We start from the raw sequence: 16,775 nt of genomic DNA on the forward strand, positions 1-16,775 counted from the left end.
AAATGATTTGTTACTACGATTTGTCAAAGGAAGTATAAGGGTGGTTTAATTCGCGGTTACTTTAGTTAAACAATGAGATTATAAATTTGTATATGTTATTTAACACTCTCAGCTCACCTGTTGGCTCTCAAAGGTCCAGGTGCTGTCCGGTAAAGACGCATCCAGGACACTGATCACCTCCTTAAAGTCTGTGGTGCTGCTGGGCTTAATCAAAGTGAAATCACTGTACTCGGACATTGGAGACATACAGGACCTGAAGGACTGACTCTGGGACAACATGTCTCCTCCCAGGACCTCCACGTACTTTATAGGTCCATCAGTGTTGAGCTGAATCTGCAGGTTCCTGTTGGGGTTCTTGTAATCATCGCAGTCGCTGCGTCTCATGCAGCAACTACCGCTGCTTCTGCTGTTTCTGATGCATTTAACCGCTAAGACGAGAAAAGTCAGCAGAGACAGCACGGACACCGAGGCCAGGGACAGAATCAGATAAAGGGTGATTCTGCCGTTTTTCTTGCTGGGCTCGGACACTTTCTGTCGCAGGTCTAAGATGGGCTCATGGAGACCGTCCTCCAGCAGGATGGACACCGTGACGGTGGAGGACTGGACCGGCTCCCCGTCGTCTCTGATCTCTATAAGCAGCCTCTGAGAGGAGTCGTCCTGCTCGGACACAGCGCGTTTAGTCCTCACCTCCCCTGTGTACAGATTGACAGTGAACAGAGAGGCGTCTGTGGCCTCCGCCAATTTGTAGGAGATCCAGGCGTTATGGCCGGAGTCCGCGTCCACGGCCGTCACCTTGGTAACCAGGTGACCCGCTTTAGCGGAGCGGGGCATCCTCTGATGAGAGACGGAGCCCAGGGCAGCGGAGGAGGGGTAGATAACAGCGGGGGCATTGTCGTTCTGGTCCAGGATAAAAACATGGACTGTGGCGTTGCTGCTGAGAGACGGAGAGCCCTGGTCCTTGGCCTGAACCTGAATCTGAAACACCTTCAGCTTCTCATAGTCAAACGAGTGCATGCTGTAGATGCTGCCGTTCTCGGAGTTAATGTAAACATAAGATGACACAGACACGTCCTGTACTTTAGAGTCCAGTATAGAGTAGGAGACTTTGGCGTTGTCCCCAAAGTCCAGGTCAGATGCTGATACTGAGAACAGTATAGAGCCTGGAACCCCGTTCTCTTTTAAATATACATTATATGAGGGCTGAGTAAATACAGGAGGGTTGTCATTGACATCAGTGATGGTGACAGGTATAGTTTTCTTACTGGACAGAGGAGGAGAGCCTGAGTCAGTGGCTGTTATCTCAATATGATACTCTGAGAAACTCTCTCTGTCTAAAACATTACTTGTAACTAGTGCATAATTATTAGAAAACGAGGGTTTTAAACTAAAGGGAGAGCCCTTGGGGAGCTTTAATGTTACTTTACCATTATCACCGGAGTCAAGATCTCTTGCTCTGATTAAAGCCACTACTGTGCCTCTGGGTGCGTCCTCACGCACAGGATTTGGTTTTGAAGTGAGAACTATTCCTGGGGCATTGTCATTAATGTCTGTTACTACAATTTGCACACGACAATGGCCCTCCATCTCAGGAACACCTTTATCTTTTGCAGTAATATCTATTTCATGTATTGCATTGCTTTCATAATCTAACGGTCCCACTAAGGAAATTTCACCTGTTTCCGAATTTAAACGGAACATGGATAACAGTGACTGCGATGTGTGCTCCGCAAAGACATATTCAATCTCACCATTAACACCCTCATCTGCGTCTGTTGCCTCAACCTTTACGAGAACAGAACCAGGGGCACTATTTTCTTGCACAGTAACGTTATACAGTGGCTTCTTAAAAACCGGGACATTGTCGTTGTTGTCAAGTACAGTAACGATAATACTTGTAGTCCCGCTCTTAACAGGACTGCCTCCGTCTAAAGCTGTCAGTAATAACTGATGCACACTCTGTTTCTCCCTATCAAGTGATTTCTCTAATACTAATTCCGGGACCTTTCGATTACCCGATAACTCTTTAATCCTTAAACTAAAACACTCATCTTTACTCAGAGTATAAGATTTTAACGAGTAACTTCCAACGTCCAGATCCTGCGCTGTTTCTAAAGGGAAGCGTATGCCTGTGGCAGTAGACTCTGCTATCTTTAACGAGCGTTCCTCTGTTAAAAAAATCGGGTAATTGTCGTTAATGTCTCTTATTTCCACCTCTATCCGGTGTAGCTGTAGCGGGTCCTCAACAACAACCTGCAGAGGCAGAACACAGCTGGCGCTTTGTCCACATAAAGCCTCTCTGTCTATTCTGTCATTCACCACCAGCTCGCCCTTCCCCGCATCCACGCTGAAATACTGCTTACCAGCCTCAGAGGCGACTCGCAGTTTACGGTCAAAAACATCAGACAGCCCTAAACCCAGATCTTTGGCTAGATTTCCTACCACAGAGCCCTGTTTGAGTTCCTCTGGGATGCTGTAACGAGTCTGTCCGTCTATTGTATTCCACAAGAGAAAGAAATTATGCCACCAAAGCGCCTGCCATCTCCAGTCTCGATATCCTTTTCTCTTTGTCATCGTTTGTCCGTTGGAATTATTTCCCAGTGGGGTAATCAAACAAGAACGTGTTAAAATCCATTGTTACAAAACGCAAAAATTCAAAACAACCATCCACACTCGATCGTATAAAAAATAAACAATTTTCGTTGTTTAAATTCCGGTAAGAACATCATCACCGCCTCTCATTCGCCTCCCTGCTGTCTAAAGGGTTACGGTACTGAGGCTGCATGGGGGAGGGAGTAGATCCCTTTGTACAGAATTACATTTCATTGGTGCACAATATTCAGCTGCACCATCCAGTGAGAAGGGAGTGTTTTTAAAGACACACGTGCCCTCGAAAGGATCAGCCTGGCAGCATTTAGAGTGGAATAACAAGAAGGCAACATTTAGACCATGCCATAAAGATAATGCAAATATATAAAATTTAATTACAAACGCTGCCTTTTGTTATTGGTAATCGAAATTTTTCAATAAACAAACTGGTTTAGACCGTTGAATCAGCAGGGGTTAGGAAGAAGCCAATGTTTCGCTCTGAAACAAAGAGCCATTTATACAATAGAGGGGGAGGACTTCAAAAAACTGCAATACAGAATCACGAAACAGTAACGACTGAACTTAGACAAAATATGTAACGTAAACAAAAGGATACTAGGCAATAAAAAAGATATTAAATCCTCTTTGAAACAGTCACTAATGGTGAAGATATGTTTATCGACATTACTGTGTTGAAATGAGCACGAGAGGCATAGATTAGTAATAAAACTCAAAATACTGGTGAAGGAAAGAAAAGCATAATATCATATGCAATATCATGTTTATAATATCAAAGAGCAAACATCAACAGAGAGCCAAACATGTTTAGTGAATGCAGCTAAAAAAAGAAAGAAGAATACACGTTTGTGTACTCCATCTTTGAAACACCATGATTTTCATAGTTTTTTTTTTTTTAACAGTGCATAAAATTACACACTATTGTTTAGTGCTCACCTGCTGGCTCTCAAAGGTCCAGGTGCTGTCCGGTAAAGACGCATCCAGGACACTGATCACCTCCTTAAAGTCTGTGGTGCTGCTGGGCTTAATCAAAGTGAAATCACTGTACTCGGACATTGGAGACATACAGGACCTGAAGGACTGACTCTGAGACAACATGTCTCCTCCCAGGACCTCCACGTACTTTATAGGTCCATCAGTGTTGAGCTGAATCTGCAGGTTCCTGTTGGGGTTCTTGTAATCATCGCAGTCGCTGCGTCTCATGCAGCAACTACCGCTGCTTCTGCTGTTTCTGATGCATTTAACCGCTAAGACGAGAAAAGTCAGCAGAGACAGCACGGACACCGAGGCCAGGGACAGAATCAGATAAAGGGTGATTCTGCCGTTTTTCTTGCTGGGCTCGGACACTTTCTGTCGCAGGTCTAAGATGGGCTCATGGAGACCGTCCTCCAGCAGGATGGACACCGTGACGGTGGAGGACTGGACCGGCTCCCCGTCGTCTCTGATCTCTATAAGCAGCCTCTGAGAGGAGTCGTCCTGCTCGGACACAGCGCGTTTAGTCCTCACCTCCCCTGTGTACAGATTGACAGTGAACAGAGAGGCGTCTGTGGCCTCCGCCAATTTGTAGGAGATCCAGGCGTTATGGCCCGAGTCCGCGTCCACGGCCGTCACCTTGGTAACCAGGTGACCCGCTTTAGCGGAGCGGGGCATCCTCTGATGAGAGACGGAGCCCAGGGCAGCGGAGGAGGGGTAGATAACAGCGGGGGCATTGTCGTTCTGGTCCAGGATAAAAACATGGACTGTGGCGTTGCTGCTGAGAGACGGAGAGCCCTGGTCCTTGGCCTGAACCTGAATCTGAAACACCTTCAGCTTCTCATAGTCAAACGAGTGCATGCTGTAGATGCTGCCGTTCTCGGAGTTAATGTAAACATAAGATGACACAGACACGTCCTGTACTTTAGAGTCCAGTATAGAGTAGGAGACTTTGGCGTTGTCCCCAAAGTCCAGGTCAGATGCTGATACTGAGAACAGTATAGAGCCTGGAACCCCGTTCTCTTTTAAATATACATTGTATGAGGGCTGAGTAAATACAGGAGGGTTGTCATTGACATCAGTGATGGTGACAGGTATAGTTTTCTTACTGGACAGAGGAGGAGAGCCTGAGTCAGTGGCTGTTATCTCAATATGATACTCTGAGAAACTCTCTCTGTCTAAAGCTCCGCTGGTGACCAGAGCGTAATTATTAGAAAATGAAGGTTTTAACGTGAAAGGAGAACCTCTGCGCAGTTGCAGCGTGACTTTGCTATTATTACCGGAGTCAGCGTCACGTGCATTGAGCAAAGCCACGACAGTGCCACTCTGTGCGTCTTCTCGCACCGGCTGCGGTTCAGAGGTAAGAACAATTTCTGGAGTGTTATCATTAACATCTGTAACATCTATCTGCAGACGGCAGTGACTCTCCATTTCAGGGACTCCCTTGTCTTTGGCAGTTACTTCAATTTTGTAAGACGTGGCACTTTCGTAGTCTAAGTCTCCTTTCAAATGTATTTCCCCTGTTAATGGATTGATTTCAAACACTGACAAGATTGAAGCAGGTGTCCGAGAGCCAAAAGAGAATTCAACCTCTCCGTTTGGTCCCTCGTCAGCATCAGTTGCTGTAATTTTGATAATAAAGCTATCTTTTGCAGTATTCTCCTGTAAGAAAACTTTGTATGTATTTTTATCGAAAACTGGAAAATTGTCATTTACATCCAGCACTGTTATTGTGATTTGTGAGGTGCCAGACATGACTGGATTACCCCCATCTAATGCAGTCAGTAATAGCCGATGAACTGCTTTTCTCTCTCGGTCAAGAGGCTTCTCTAACACTAACTCAGGGACTGTTTTACCTTCTTCAACTTCTTTCATCTTTAACGTAAAACAGTCGTTTTTAGTTAAAGTGTAAGATTTCACTGAATTACTGCCAACATCTGAATCTTCTGCACTCTCCAAGGAAAAACGAGTTCCTACAGCTGCCGATTCAGCAATCTTCAAAGACATTTCTTTTGTATGAAAACTGGGTGAATTGTCATTTATATCTTTTATTTCTACCTCAATCCGATGCAAATTTAGAGGTTTTTCAAGAACAACCTGCAGAGGCAGAACACAGCTGGCGCTTTGTCCACATAAAGCCTCTCTGTCTATTCTGTCATTCACCACCAGCTCGCCCTTCCCCGCATCCACGCTGAAATACTGCTTACCAGCCTCAGAGGCGACTCTCAGCTTACGGTCAAAAATCTCAGACAGTCCTAAACCCAGATCTTTGGCTAGATTTCCTACCACAGAGCCCTGTTTGAGTTCCTCTGGGATGCTGTAACGAGTCTGTCCGTCTATTGTATTCCACAAGAGAAAGAAATGATGCCACCAAAGAACAAGCCACCTCCAGTCTCGGTATCCCTTTCTCTTTGTCATCCCTTATCCGTTAGAAAATGTTATTTCCCATCGAGAAAATCGAAGATTATATCCGATTCCAACGAACAATAGCTATTGCCATAAAAAAACCAAAGGATTTCATTTCATGTCTGAAGCTTTAAGTGACCGATTTCGTTTTTATCTCGGAGATGTGAGCGCATCACCCACCGTACTCCGGCTCTTTGCATTGTTAACGTTTACGGTGCTGAGGCTACAAGGGGGAGGGGGTAGATCTCTTTGTACAGTCCTGTATGTCATTGGTGCACAACATCTTCCACTAGCATCCAATAGGAAGGAGACTGAGCGCTGCATTTAAAGCCACAGATGCTCTATATGAGAATCAGCCCGTGCACTGCTGCTTGTCATAGGTGGAACATCCATCTAATTTCTATGGATTCACAAATGGGCTAAAAATCCAGACTGATCATAAAATAAAGAAAAACGTTGCAGACAGAAAATCATATATGATGAACAGTTAAGGCAGAACAACCATCCTTTCTAACAAAGTATGAATGAAAGATCAAGTCAGAAATGTGTAATTGTGATATCACGTTGCCACTTTTCATAATATTAAATCTCAAAGCTCATATTTGTCCAGAATCGTGGTAGCATTTACCAGTTGTAAGGAAAGAAAGAGGACGGAGAATATATGAGATCTGTGTTGTTAAATAGATGACATTTTTAGATGGGCACTTAATAATCGTGTTAACACAACAAAAACAATACCACAGTGCTCATACACTTCAGCCTATGGCAATGATACAACTCAAAGCTGAGCAGACCAGCGTTTAGTTTTCGCTACAGACACACAGGAGGATCATCAAACAACATAACCAATATGTGTTTTTTTAAACATGGAAATCTAACAACATTTAACAAATGATGGAAACGTCTAAATTAATTTTCATCAGCTCACCTGCTGGCTCTCAAAGGTCCAGGTGCTGTCCGGTAAAGACGCATCCAGGACACTGATCACCTCCTTAAAGTCTGTGGTGCTGCTGGGCTTAATCAAAGTGAAATCACTGTACTCGGACATTGGAGACATACAGGACCTGAAGGACTGACTCTGAGACAACATGTCTCCTCCCAGGACCTCCACGTACTTTATAGGTCCATCAGTGTTGAGCTGAATCTGCAGGTTCCTGTTGGGGTTCTTGTAATCATCGCAGTCGCTGCGTCTCATGCAGCAACTACCGCTGCTTCTGCTGTTTCTGATGCATTTAACCGCTAAGACGAGAAAAGTCAGCAGAGACAGCACGGACACCGAGGCCAGGGACAGAATCAGATAAAGGGTGATTCTGCCGTTTTTCTTGCTGGGCTCGGACACTTTCTGTCGCAGGTCTAAGATGGGCTCATGGAGACCGTCCTCCAGCAGGATGGACACCGTGACGGTGGTGGACTGGACCGGCTCCCCGTCGTCTCTGATCTCTATAAGCAGCCTCTGAGAGGAGTCGTCCTGCTCGGACACAGCGCGTTTAGTCCTCACCTCCCCTGTGTACAGATTGACAGTGAACAGAGAGGCGTCTGTGGCCTCCGCCAATTTGTAGGAGATCCAGGCGTTATGGCCCGAGTCCGCGTCCACGGCCGTCACCTTGGTAACCAGGTGACCCGCTTTAGCGGAGCGGGGCATCCTCTGATGAGAGACGGAGCCCAGGGCAGCGGAGGAGGGGTAGATAACAGCGGGGGCATTGTCGTTCTGGTCCAGGATAAAAACATGGACTGTGGCGTTGCTGCTGAGAGACGGAGAGCCCTGGTCCTTGGCCTGAACCTGAATCTGAAACACCTTCAGCTTCTCATAGTCAAACGAGTGCATGCTGTAGATGCTGCCGTTCTCGGAGTTAATGTAAACATAAGATGACACAGACACGTCCTGTACTTTAGAGTCCAGTATAGAGTAGGAGACTTTGGCGTTGTCCCCAAAGTCCAGGTCAGATGCTGATACTGAGAACAGTATAGAGCCTGGAACCCCGTTCTCTTTTAAATATACATTATATGAGGGCTGAGTAAATACAGGAGGGTTGTCATTGACATCAGTGATGGTGACAGGTATAGTTTTCTTACTGGACAGAGGAGGAGAGCCTGAGTCAGTGGCTGTTATCTCAATATGATACTCTGAGAAACTCTCTCTGTCTAAAGCTCCGCTGGTGACCAGGGCGTAATTATTAGAAAATGAAGGTTTTAGAGCAAAAGGGGACTCTAGGGGGAGCTGTAACGTCACTTTGCCATTATCACCAGTATCAAGATCACGGACGCTGAGTAAAGCCACTACTGTCCCAATACGAGAGCCTTCGGGCACATAACTGGGTTTTGAAGTCAGTACAATTTCCGGGGCATTATCATTTATGTCTAAAACATCAACCTGTACACTACAATGCCCCTCCATTCTAGGCAAACCTTTGTCCTTTGCAGTAACGTCTATTCGATACGAGGCTTGACTTTCGTGGTCCAGTTTTTGCTTTAAAAATATATCTCCCGTTACTGCATCTATACGAAATAATGCCAGCACTGATGGGGGTGTGTGTATACCGAGCGAGTATTCAATTTCTCCATTTGGACCCTCATCTATGTCGGTTGCTTTTGTTGTAACCACAAAGGAGCCATTTGCAGTGTTTTCTTGAACAGCGGTCTTATAGAAGTTGTTTTCAAAAACCGGGACATTGTCATTATTATCAAGCACATTTACAGTTATTTTTGAAGTTCCAGACTTGACAGGATTGCCTCCGTCCACAGCGGTAAGAAATAAATTGTGAGTGGCTTTTTTCTCGCGATCTAATGATTTATTTAATACCAATTCAGGTATTTTTCTTCCGTTCTCAATTTCTTTAACTTTTAAAGTAAAGCAATCGTCTTTGCTCAGACTGTAGCTCTTTAAGCCGTTACTTCCAACATCGGGATCTTCTGCGCTCTCTAAGGGAAAACGCACACCTACAATGGTGGACTCAGCTATTTCTATGATATGTTCGCTTTTGAGAAAACTAGGGGAATTGTCATTTACGTCCTTTATTTCAACTTCTATCCGGTGTAGCTGTAACGGGTTTTCTATTACAACCTGCAGAGGCAGAACACAGCTGGCGCTTTGTCCACATAAAGCCTCTCTGTCTATTCTGTCATTCACCACCAGCTCGCCCTTCCCCGCATCCACGCTGAAATACTGCTTACCAGCCTCAGAGGCGACTCTCAGCTTACGGTCAAAAATCTCAGACAGTCCTAAACCCAGATCTTTGGCTAGATTTCCTACCACAGAGCCCCGGTCCAACTCCTCTGGGATGTTGTAACGAGTCTGTCCATTTATTATATTCCACAAAAGAAAGAAATGATGCCACCAAAGCGCCTGCCATCTCCAGTCCCGGTATCCTTTTCTCTTTGTCATCGCGGATCCGTTACAATACAACATTATTTCCCATTACAATATCGTTTAAAATAAAGAGGTCCGTGTGAAAATCCATCAACAATGAACTTGCTGTGCGGGAAATATGTCCATGTTTGTACATCCTGGGATGTAAATTAAAGGTTTATTATTTAATCAGTGTCGAAACGTGTCCACCTCTCATCTCGGGCTCTAAGCAATGTACTGGCTACAGTGTTGGAGATGGATGGGGGGAGGGAGTAGATCTCTTTGTACAACTCCTTATGCTATTGGCTCACGGCACCTACTCCTCACCCAATACCATCGAGAAAGAAATGTGTTCCAGGCCCAGCTGCGATTAAGGAAGATAGGAAACGGCACAATGAGGCGCTTTGACAATGAGCAAGTAACTGCAATTGAACCCGTTGAATGAAAAGTTAATATTCTCTTGATTTTGATTATTTCAACAATCCTCTTAATGTCTTTAACACCGCAGTTTTTATAGTTACAGTCACATTAATCCGCATGATTTCCACACATACATTCCACACACTAAAATTAAAAGCAAGCGAGCGTCTAAATTCAGCGCGTTTTCAGTCCACTGAAGTCTATTTTTTAATCCTGGAACTGTCAAATGTGCAGAAGGGAGACATAAGTATCATAAATATCATCATAATCATGGAATAAAATTCATATACACCAAGACGCTCAGTAAGCTTTCTAATGTGTTTTATATGTTTGGATATTTAAGCTTTTGTGAACAGAGCTCAGGTATTTCAAGGAACAATGGTCAGTCTCGAATGTGAAGAAAAATGACAATCACACACACACACACACACACACACACACACACACACACACGTCTGATAAAAATGCACTGCGTTGTTATATGTTGCTTAAGGCAATGGAGAAAATTTAAATCTGCACTGTGATGACTTCAGTATTGTTATGCATATATCATATTATATATCTGAAATCGAATCTTGTGAGAAATGTGTGTGAGACTGTGAATGTAGGTTATTTTGCTCCCTGCTCACCTGCTGGCTCTCAAAGGTCCAGGTGCTGTCCGGTAAAGACGCATCCAGGACACTGATCACCTCCTTAAAGTCTGTGGTGCTGCTGGGCTTAATCAAAGTGAAATCACTGTACTCGGACATTGGAGACATACAGGACCTGAAGGACTGACTCTGAGACAACATGTCTCCTCCCAGGACCTCCACGTACTTTATAGGTCCATCAGTGTTGAGCTGAATCTGCAGGTTCCTGTTGGGGTTCTTGTAATCATCGCAGTCGCTGCGTCTCATGCAGCAACTACCGCTGCTTCTGCTGTTTCTGATGCATTTAACCGCTAAGACGAGAAAAGTCAGCAGAGACAGCACGGACACCGAGGCCAGGGACAGAATCAGATAAAGGGTGATTCTGCCGTTTTTCTTGCTGGGCTCGGACACTTTCTGTCGCAGGTCTAAGATGGGCTCATGGAGACCGTCCTCCAGCAGGATGGACACCGTAACGGTGGTGGACTGGACCGGCTCCCCGTCGTCTCTGATCTCTATAAGCAGCCTCTGGGAGGAGTCGTCCTGCTCGGACACAGCGCGTTTAGTCCTCACCTCCCCTGTGTACAGATTGACAGTGAACAGAGAGGCGTCTGTGGCCTCCGCCAATTTGTAGGAGATCCAGGCGTTATGGCCCGAGTCCGCGTCCACGGCCGTCACCTTGGTAACCAGGTGACCCGCTTTAGCGGAGCGGGGCATCCTCTGATGAGAGACGGAGCCCAGGGCAGCGGAGGAGGGGTAGATAACAGCGGGGGCATTGTCGTTCTGGTCCAGGATAAAAACATGGACTGTGGCGTTGCTGCTGAGAGACGGAGAGCCCTGGTCCTTGGCCTGAACCTGAATCTGAAACACCTTCAGCTTCTCATAGTCAAACGAGTGCATGCTGTAGATGCTGCCGTTCTCGGAGTTAATGTAAACATAAGATGACACAGACACGTCCTGTACTTTAGAGTCCAGTATAGAGTAGGAGACTTTGGCGTTGTCCCCAAAGTCCAGGTCAGATGCTGATACTGAGAACAGTATAGAGCCTGGAACCCCGTTCTCTTTTAAATATACATTATATGAGGGCTGAGTAAATACAGGAGGGTTGTCATTGACATCAGTGATGGTGACAGGTATAGTTTTCTTACTGGACAGAGGAGGAGAGCCTGAGTCAGTGGCTGTTATCTCAATATGATACTCTGAGAAACTCTCTCTGTCTAAAGCTCCGCTGGTGACTAGTTCGTAATTGTTAGAAAAAGATGGTTTCAGAGTGAAAGGGGAACGTTTGGGAAGCTGTAGCGTCACTTTACCATTATCACCGGAGTCAAGGTCTCGTGCGTTGATTAAAGCCACTGCGGTGCCACTTGGTGCGTCCTCGCGGACTGGACTGGGTTTTGATGTGAGAACAATTTCTGGAGCATTATCATTAATGTCCTCTACATCCAGCTGTACACGACAGTGACCTTCCATTTCAGGGACGCCATTGTCTTTAGCAGTTATATCAATAAGGTAAGATTTAGAGCTCTCATAGTCTAATGATCCTTTCAATACAATTTCTCCTTTTACAGCGTCGATTTCAAACGTTGATAAAACATTTTCTGGAGTGCGGGACCCAAAATAATATTTAACTTCCCCATTAAAACCATCGTCGGCATCTGTAGCTGTGAGTTTGATTACAAATGTTCCTTTAGTACTGTTCTCCTTTAAAGACACCTTGTACTCATTTTCTTTGAATACTGGAAAATTGTCGTTAATATCAAGTACAGTAATGGTGATCTTACAGGTTCCCGATCTGACAGGGTTTCCTCCATCCAGTGCTGTCAATAGCAGATGATGGAGAGGGCTCGTTTCTCGATCCAATTGCTTTTCTAACACTAATTCCGGGACAACTTTACCATTTTTAATCTCTCTAAATTTTAGAGAAAAATATTCGTTTTTACTTAGAGAGTAGGTTTTCAAAGAATTGCTTCCTACGTCAGGGTCATCCGCGTTTTCCAGTGGAAAACGTTTGCCAAGCGCGACTGACTCTGGTATTTTCAGGTTAATCTCGGGTGTAAGAAAAATAGGAGAATTGTCATTTATGTCTTTTATTTCTACTTCAATTCGATGAGACTGCAAAGGATTTGCAAGAACAACCTGCAGAGGCAGAACACAGCTGGCGCTTTGTCCACATAAAGCCTCTCTGTCTATTCTGTCATTCACCACCAGCTCGCCCTTCCCCGCATCCACGCTGAAATACTGCTTACCAGCCTCAGAGGCGACTCTCAGCTTACGGTCAAAAATCTCAGACAGTCCTAAACCCAGATCTTTGGCTAGATTTCCTACCACAGAGCCCTGTTTGAGTTCCTCTGGGATGCTGTAACGAGTCTGTCCGTCTATTGTATTCCACAAGAGAAAGAAATGATGCCACCAAAGCGCCTGCCATCTCCAGTCCCGGTATCCTTTTCTCTTTGTCATCGTTGGTCCGCTATAAAACATTATTTCCAATTGACATCATCTTGAAAAGAACGCTAGAATCCATAATAGTAATAAAGACTCCCAGAGAAAAATACCAGTGACTGACCATCTCTGTAAGATAAAATTTGTACATTTAAATCTTAGAAAAGTCGAGCTCTATGGCGTCTCTTCTCCGGCTCATTGCATTGTAAGTGTTACAGCGCCAAAGCCGCATGGGGGCAGGGACTAGATTGCTTTGTACAGTTCTGAATCCTATTGGTTCAGAGAATCCATTTCCACCATCCAATGAGAGGGGAACTGATCCAGACTCTTAAAGTGGCAGCAGTTATTGTCTTTGTGAGATTTGATCTGAGGTCACTATATCTACCGTACTATTAAACACAGACACACACACCAAAGGCATATAAATACCCTGCAGTTAGCAACTCAAACAATATCTACCGCTAATTTGGCATTATAAAATATGTGGAAAAATTAAAATAACAGTAAAGCGTTACCTGCTTCCAAAACAACTATACATAATAAATAAATCCACACTCTACCACAGTAGATGGTAGTCGAGGCATTTTAGGTCGCTGTCCACCCTTATGGTGCTGAAAGATCAGCTGTCTATGCCTAAAAGGCATGGTTTGGAAACAACTACTCTAACCGTTTTTGAATCTATGGTTGTACATTACTTTGTGTATGATAATTAAATTACACAATTGGCATTGAGAACAGGTGTGACCACAATAATATGTATTGAAATTCACAGATAATGAAGGGCAGACAGGCAGATCAACAGACACATAGACATTAACAGACAAAATACCCAGCTACCAGCTGTGCAATACATTTCGTAATTATTTTTGATCAATGGTCGGTTTCTGCTCACCTGCTGGCTCTCAAAGGTCCAGGTGCTGTCCGGTAAAGACGCATCCAGGACACTGATCACCTCCTTAAAGTCTGTGGTGCTGCTGGGCTTAATCAAAGTGAAATCACTGTACTCGGACATTGGAGACATACAGGACCTGAAGGACTGACTCTGGGACAACATGTCTCCTCCCAGGACCTCCACGTACTTTATAGGTCCATCAGTGTTGAGCTGAATCTGCAGGTTCCTGTTGGGGTTCTTGTAATCATCGCAGTCGCTGCGTCTCATGCAGCAACTACCGCTGCTTCTGCTGTTTCTGATGCATTTAACCGCTAAGACGAGAAAAGTCAGCAGAGACAGCACGGACACCGAGGCCAGGGACAGAATCAGATAAAGGGTGATTCTGCCGTTTTTCTTGCTGGGCTCGGACACTTTCTGTCGCAGGTCTAAGATGGGCTCATGGAGACCGTCCTCCAGCAGGATGGACACCGTGACGGTGGAGGACTGGACCGGCTCCCCGTCGTCTCTGATCTCTATAAGCAGCCTCTGAGAGGAGTCGTCCTGCTCGGACACAGCGCGTTTAGTCCTCACCTCCCCTGTGTACAGATTGACAGTGAACAGAGAGGCGTCTGTGGCCTCCGCCAATTTGTAGGAGATCCAGGCGTTATGGCCCGAGTCCGCGTCCACGGCAGTCACCTTGGTAACCAGGTGACCCGCTTTAGCGGAGCGGGGCATCCTCTGATGAGAGACGGAGCCCAGGGCAGCGGAGGAGGGGTAGATAACAGCGGGGACATTGTCGTTCTGGTCCAGGATAAAAACATGGACTGTGGCGTTGCTGCTGAGAGACGGAGAGCCCTGGTCCTTGGCCTGAACCTGAATCTGAAACACCTTCAGCTTCTCATAGTCAAACGAGTGCATGCTGTAGATGCTGCCGTTCTCGGAGTTAATGTAAACATAAGATGACACAGACACGTCCTGTACTTTAGAGTCCAGTATAGAGTAGGAGACTTTGGCGTTGTCCCCAAAGTCCAGGTCAGATGCTGATACTGAGAACAGTATAGAGCCTGGAACCCCGTTCTCTTTTAAATATACATTGTATGAGGGCTGAGTAAATACAGGAGGGTTGTCATTGACATCAGTGATGGTGACAGGTATAGTTTTCTTACTGGACAGAGGAGGAGAGCCTGAGTCAGTGGCTGTTATCTCAATATTATATTCGGAGATATTTTCTCGATCCAAAATTCCACTGGTAACTAAGGCGTAACTGTGAGAAAACGAAGGTTTTAGTGCAAATTGAGATTTCCCGGGGAGCTGTAATGTTATTTTACCATTATCACCGGAGTCAAGGTCTCGAGCACTGAGCAAAGCTACTACTGTGCCATTAGTCGAATCTTCGCGCACTGGCTTTGGGCGAGAGGTGAGAATAATCTCTGGGGCATTATCATTAACATCTAAGACTTCAACATGCACAGTACAGTGCCCCTCCATTCTCGGACTCCCTCTGTCTTTTGCACTTATGTCTAATTCATAATTTGCAGTTGTTTCGAAATCTAATTTTCCTTTAAGAAATATGGTTCCCGATATATTATCAATAGTAAAAACAGAGAGAACACCATCTGATGTATGGGCTCCAAATGAGTATTCTATTTCTCCGTTTTGACCATCGTCCATGTCTGTCGCTTTAGTTTGTACTATTAATGCACCTTCCGCTGCCATTTCACTAATAGAGACTTTGTACAACGTTTTCTCAAAAGCTGGAACATTATCGTTGTTGTCAAGGACCCTAATCGATAACTGAGCTGTCCCGGATTTTACTGGATTGCCTCCATCCAAAGCTGTTAACAGAAGCTTATGAACAGCATTTTTCTCTCTATCTAAAAGTTTTGCTAAAATCAATTCAGGGACTTTCCTTCCACCGGCAACCTCCTTAACTCTAATGCTAAAACACTCGTCTTTACTGAGAGTGTAGGACTTTAGTGAATTACTACCCACATCTGGATCTATGGCGCTTTCTAGTGGAAAACGAACTCCCAAACCCGTAGATTCTGCGACCTCCAAAGTGATATCATTTGATGGAAATCTAGGTGCATTATCATTAATGTCCTGTATTTCGACCTCGACACGGAACAGCTGCAATGGGTCTTCAATTACAACCTGCAGAGGCAGAACACAGCTGGCGCTTTGTCCACATAAAGCCTCTCTGTCTATTCTGTCATTCACCACCAGCTCGCCCTTCCCCGCATCCACGCTGAAATACTGCTTACCAGCCTCAGAGGCGACTCTCAGCTTACGGTCAAAAATCTCAGACAGTCCTAAACCCAGATCTTTGGCTAGATTTCCTACCACAGAGCCCTGTTTGAGTTCCTCTGGGATGCTGTAACGAGTCTGTCCGTCTATTGTATTCCACAAGAGAAAGAAATGATGCCACCAAAGCGCCTGCCATCTCCAGTCTCGGTATCCTTTTCTCTTTGTCATCGTTGGTCCGCTATAAAACATTATTTCCAATTGACATAGTGTATAGAAAAATCCTGAAATCCATCAGTATGGATATTATCTCCATCGGACGTTTTCTTTACAAAGTACTGTGAGTGAATTTAAGCCGAAATATAAAATGTTTATATGGTAAAATATAAGCTCATTGCTCTCTCCTCGAGCTCATTGCATTGTAAGTGTTACAGCGTTGAGGCTGGATGCTGGGGGCAGGGACTAGATTGCTTTGTACAGTTCTGAATCCTATTGGTGCACAGCATCCATTTCCACCATCCAATGAGAGGGGACCTGATCGGCACTCTTAAAGTGGCAGCATCTATTCTGCTTGTGCTTTTTTAGTGTAACCATAGGCAACTGTCATCAAAGCAAATCAAGTTCGATTTAGTTCTATAAAAACAACTCAAGCTGACCCAAAATGCTTCACGATCCATAAGAAAACACAAACGTTTTAAATGGTCATTAAATGGCAAATAAACAGCACTGACGTTAAAAAACAATAGTAATAAGAAAATAAGCAAATTATTAAGATATATAAAAAAATATTATGGAAGCTGTCGGATGTTGAATAATCTAAAGGAAGCATATGACTTTAAAACACGTT

General features: G+C 44.8%; 4 protein-coding genes and 1 pseudogene across 16 annotated transcripts in view; all 5 read right to left on the bottom strand.

Moving 5' to 3' along the window:
* The window catches only part of LOC113144193 (protocadherin gamma-C5-like), a 261,353-nt gene that overhangs the window by 18,880 nt on the left and 225,698 nt on the right, over positions 1-16,775 (bottom strand). The window lies entirely within an intron of this gene.
* Positions 109-2,795, bottom strand: LOC113144196 (protocadherin gamma-C5-like). Its single transcript, XM_026330065.1, has one exon. It carries the CDS (start codon positions 2,569-2,571, stop codon positions 109-111), a length of 2,463 nt encoding a protein of 820 aa, XP_026185850.1. The 5' UTR covers positions 2,572-2,795.
* LOC113144195 (protocadherin gamma-C5-like) lies at positions 3,523-5,994 on the bottom strand. Its single transcript, XM_026330064.1, has one exon. It carries the CDS (start codon positions 5,992-5,994, stop codon positions 3,523-3,525), a length of 2,472 nt encoding a protein of 823 aa, XP_026185849.1.
* On the bottom strand, positions 6,902-9,398 carry LOC113144194 (protocadherin gamma-C5-like; annotated as a pseudogene).
* LOC113144228 (uncharacterized) lies at positions 10,303-16,182 on the bottom strand. The gene is made up of 2 exons (XM_026330104.2): positions 13,643-16,182; positions 10,303-12,852 (listed from the first exon to the last, which is right to left on the bottom strand). Exons 1-2 carry the CDS (start codon positions 16,178-16,180, stop codon positions 10,303-10,305), a joined length of 5,088 nt encoding a protein of 1,695 aa, XP_026185889.2. The 5' UTR covers positions 16,181-16,182.

The sequence above is a fragment of the Mastacembelus armatus genome, chromosome 10, assembly GCF_900324485.2.
Source record: "Mastacembelus armatus chromosome 10, fMasArm1.2, whole genome shotgun sequence".
NCBI lineage: Eukaryota > Metazoa > Chordata > Actinopteri > Synbranchiformes > Mastacembelidae > Mastacembelus > Mastacembelus armatus.